Source organism: Hyposmocoma kahamanoa, unplaced genomic scaffold, assembly GCF_003589595.1.
Source record: "Hyposmocoma kahamanoa isolate Upper Pololo Valley unplaced genomic scaffold, ASM358959v1 67, whole genome shotgun sequence".
Taxonomy (NCBI): Eukaryota; Metazoa; Arthropoda; class Insecta; order Lepidoptera; family Cosmopterigidae; genus Hyposmocoma; species Hyposmocoma kahamanoa.
This window is the reverse complement of record NW_020653855.1, coordinates 1435099-1440154: the sequence shown is the minus strand read 5'-3', so window position 1 is coordinate 1440154 and position 5056 is coordinate 1435099. Positions and strand designations below refer to the sequence as shown.

The 5056-nt window shown below is 35.5% G+C and overlaps 1 protein-coding gene across 1 annotated transcript; it reads right to left on the bottom strand.

Annotated features, from left to right (window-relative positions):
* Positions 1-357: 357 nt before the first annotated feature.
* On the bottom strand, positions 358-5046 carry LOC113232129 (esterase FE4-like). Its single transcript, XM_026466766.1, has 3 exons — positions 4915-5046; positions 611-1177; positions 358-363 (listed from the first exon to the last, which is right to left on the bottom strand). The coding sequence occupies exons 1-3, from the start codon at positions 5044-5046 to the stop codon at positions 358-360; spliced, it is 705 nt and encodes a 234-aa protein (XP_026322551.1).
* Between the last annotated feature and the right edge of the window lie 10 nt (positions 5047-5056).

Sequence of the window (5056 nt, the reverse complement as noted above, 5' to 3'; positions counted from 1 at the left end):
ATTGAACTATGTCTCCGTGAGTCGCTCCCTTTATGCCGAGATTCTTCATTATTCTCGTACTCATATTGCCAGAATAACGAAAATTATACATAAGCACATTTTCATAGTTGTATAGTTCGCAAATTTGTATCGCATCTCGAATGAAGTAAGCGTCTGATAGGAAGTTAACGTATTCTTCTTTTTTGCTGTCATTTATTGGTTCGTTTTTAAAGTAAAACTCATGCAATGCTCTACCAAGTTTCTTTGATTTGGGACTGTCATGTGGCAAGGACAGAAATCTCGGAATAAATCTTTGTGTGTCCTCAACATATGATATATTTCCATCTTTTTGAGCAAACAAAGCGCCGTCATGAGAGGTTACACCTGTCAAAAATGGTAGCTTTTTATGATTGTTTTTCAGTATAGTAACTAGAGGGAATTCTCCGAAACACGGCTCAACGTGGTCGAATTTTTTTTCGACGACGGGTAAGAAATGACAATTTATAATATACGGTGGTCTTGCCATTTCAATTGTCATAACAGCTGATACTAAATTTTCAACTGGCTCATTTAGGAGAAATTCATATAATTCATTAATGTCCTTTAGGTCTTTGCCAAGAAGATTAGTTACTTGTTTAGCCTTTGCTATAGGATCTTCTTCGGTAAACAACAAATCAGAAATACAAACTCCAGATTGTGTGATTATTTTGTGAACAAGACCGTCTGCCATTTTCGTAACAGTATACGATGACGTTACAGAACCTCCCGCACTGTCCCCAAACGCTGTTACGTTGTTCTCATCACCGTTAAAGTATTTTATATTATTTTTAACCCATTTTAAAGCCATTATTGTATCTTTAAATGCAGCATTTCCTGGTACATTTTCGGTATGAAGGCATAAGAATCCAAGTATGTGAAGTCTATAGTTTATGGTTACCAAAACAACATCCTTATCTATGTAATAGTCAGGTCTGTAATAGTCTCCATGACCAAAAAGATAACTGCCGCCATGGACAAAGAATATCACTGGAAGTTTTTCTAGTTCTTCTTGTGGCAAACTCGGCGTGTACACGTTTAGATATAGACAATCTTCGGATCCTTCCACCCCCTTTCCGGATAATGGATTCATTTGACTGCATTTTGGGCCTGGTTTTGTTGCATCCAGTATACCAGACCAGGTGTCTGGTTTTTGCGGGTCCTGGAAAAAGAATATGTATAAAGGTTTTAATTAGTTATTTATTAGAGATTAATTTTAAAATATACAGATAAGGTACAATAAAAGCTTAAATACTAGAAACTAAAACTAGGATTAGATTATGTGAATATAATTAGGTCCAGGCGGCAAGGAGCCCAAGATGCTGACAGCGTGCTAATGCGTTGGGCAAGGTAGCTGTAAGAATCCGCGTTACATAATGACTGCAGGATTTATATTGAATTATAAATAAAAAAATGTATTGTAAATATAAAATGTACTGAAAATGCCAAAATGAAAAACAATTGTGATTAAACAAAAGAAACAAAAATAAATAAATTGCAAAGGAAGAAAAAGTATTTAACAAAAAAAAAAGAAATTGTATGTCGTTGACATAATTGCGCCCGCGCATGAAATTAAAATAAACCACCTATTGACACTTCAGTCACAACTTAAATATTAAAATGTTTAAGATACATTTAAACAAAATATATAACTACATATATTAGAATAAGTATTTCTATAGTATTCTTAACAAATAGGTAGTAGTCACAGTATGATACAAAACTATATTGGCAATACAACGACTTAAAAGACCGCCATGTAATAAAATTAAATGGTCATTTAGAATTATGAGTCGAGTTACGTCACACCTTTTAGGCAAAATTATTGGAAATTTCCTATTGAACGGTAGATTAGAATTTTGTAATCTCCCGCCTACCCTAAGAATGTTTTTATCATCGACAAAAGGGTGTAACATTTTTAGATGACAACTAGAATTTGTTTTATAGTCAACACCCCTTTTTATGCAATCTATTTCCTTTGAGAAATAATGATGTTGAACATATCGTATGATAACTTGTAAAGAATCTTGAAGTTCTAAAACTGTAATATAACCTGTATTTGTCGAGAGTTTCTTACATTTGTTAATAAACCTTAACATATATGACATAATTCGTTGCATTTTATTGATATTTGAAAACCTTGTAAAGAATGGCATTATGCAATTGTCAGTAGAAAGATTTGAGGTTTGAGTTACTTGCTCATCAAACAATGAAATAGGGAACTCTACATCTGATAATTGAAAATAGTAGAAATTGTTTTTTAAATAATCAGAACCATGCCACCACAAGCAGTTATGTAAAATATCCTTGGGATCTCCACCGCGAGACAGAATATCTGCTGGATTTGCCAAACCTGGAGTGAACTTCCATGTCATACCATTAGTTAATTTATTAATTTCTTTGACACGATTAGCCATATATGATGATAATTTCTCCTCAACAGTGTTTATCCACCCCAAAGCTATTTTTAAGTCACAAAATAGAAATATTCCTTTTACGTTACTAATTATGGTTAAGACCTATGAAACTAGTTTAGATAAAAGTAAGGCTCCATTGAGTTCTAGTTTTGGAATAGTTAATTTGGAATCTAAGCCAACAATACGAGATTTGGCGCATAAATAAAAAATAATAATAAATAAGAGATTTATGTGATATTTTTTATCAACGTTTTGCACCTTCAAAATATGCAACAACCATATGCGTCAGATGATGCATCAGAAAATCCGAGCAATTCCACTTCTTGTGCTTCATGTAGATGTAAGTCTCGAGATTTTATCCATATTGTACATTGAAGAATGAAACTTCTTCCATATTTTTTGAAGTTTGGAAGGAAGAGGTGCGTCCCAATCTAGGTTGTGTTTCCACATCTGTTGTTAAATTATTTTAGCCTTGACGACTGAAGGGCCAGCGTAACCCATTGGATCAAAAAATTTACTTATGGAACTTAATACAGTACGCTTAGTCTCTACTTCAGGTGCAGCTATAACCTTGCCGCTTAACTCAAATGCATCCTTTTCAATGTTGAAGGAAAGGCCTAATGCCTTTACTATCAAATCCTGATTAAGATTTTTATGATTAAAAAAAGTGCGCATTTGACCTTCATCTCACCCGATAGAGCATTCACACCTATGTAATGCCTACATGTTCATCTTGAAAAGGTCCAAGATCTTTGTATTAATAATCGTCGTCGACAAAGCTGGTATAATAAACAAGCTGAAGTGGCAGTGGGCTGGTCGAAGAACCGATAACCGATGGGGGATGCGAGCTCTGGAGTGGAGACCACGGCTCGGCAAACATAGTGTAGGATCTGGCCAGAAGGACTCACGATTTGCTAAGGGTTGCTGGCAGCAGATGGATGTAACGAGCTGAGGACCGGGCGAAATGGCGCGCATTGGGAGAGGCCTATGTCTAGCAGTGGACTACGATAGACTGCTGATTAATGAATATGGACGACAACACGCTTAAACGCGCGTCGTCGGCGCGTCACACCCCGGACACTCCATTCAACGGTCGAAAATTATTTACCTACTACAAAAAAAAAATCTAACGCGAATCTATTATCTATGATTCTATTAATAGAATCCTAATTATTGTACATGTCTATTAGGTATTTATATCGGTATATTGTTATATTTTTCATTAATTCACTAACTAGAGTAATATTGACGATTTATTTCAAAAATATATTAAAAACCATTGACTTGCAATTATATGGACGTCGGGTCCGCGCTAAAAAGTGTCCGAACTTAAAGGGCGTTAAAATAGTATACAGAGCGTCATTCACGTTTTAGTCTTCGTTTGTTCGACTGACAGCGAAGCAAGCAAAATTAGACAGTACTGCAATGACATTACAATTTAAATTCAACGTTTTAGCTTTTTCATATTCCTTTACATGTCACTACGTTTAAATAGGTTGACTTGGGACATTTTTTTCGTGGTTTTTGTATTAGACCCGTCGTCCATTTATTTGTAAGTCAATGTTAAAAACACTTAAAATGTTATGGTAACCAAGATATTTGAAATAGCTTGTCCAAGTTTAGTTAATAATTAGATATATTCACTACCTACGTAATATTTATCGGCAATATGAATAGAAAATTCGCGAAGTTATGGCGTCTCATTATATTGATTAAATAAATCTGTATTTTTTATACATGTATATTACTCTGCAGTAAATAAATTAAGAAAACAATAACATAATGAGTTTCATCTTTTGGAAAATGATGATAAACAGCCGTATACAATTCACGATCATTATAAATAGTAACGTACAATGATGTTATATGTTAACGTACAAGTTTCGTAATGAATAAATGGAAACTTTATTTAAATATCAAAGCCGTCTTCGCCCGAAAACGGCTCGCCGGCAGCGTTGTTGTCCTTCAGTCCATGTGACCGGCAATGTGCGGGGCATGGTGCGGTATCTAAAACTAGGGAGAGCCGGAGAGTGTCCGTTCTCTTATTCTTTATTCTCTGGGCGCGTATAAAACACGCCGTGTGCATAGACTCTTAGGGTCGTATTCTAGAACTGTACTCAATGCTCAAGTCAGGACTTGAGTATGAATCAAAGCACTAGAAATCATACTCAAGTCCTTGCCATTAGGGTTGTATTTCCAGTGCTTGAAATCATACTCAAGTCTGCTCAAATCCTGACTTGAGTATTGAGTAGAGTTCTGGAATACGACCCTTAGTGCCGCGATTTTAAAAAGGAGCTGGTGGAATGATTTCGTGCGATTCCGTATTTAATTATATATTTTCAAAACATCTTTGCGGCTTAAAGATCTGAGTGTCATTGCAAATTCTATGGCCAGGAGGCGTATGACTTGTGCTTTCTGTCACTTGGTGCCATAAAAGGAAACTTATTCACATCTGCTCCCATGCGATTTCTATTTTACTTACCCGAAATCTCAGCTTCCCAACTGGAGGTTTAGCGTAAGGTATCCCTTCAAAACTGTAGTATTTCTTTCCATAACACGAAATACACTCCTTCCCTTGCAACACGCCTTGTTCCACTTTAATTTTACACGACATGTCTGAAAAA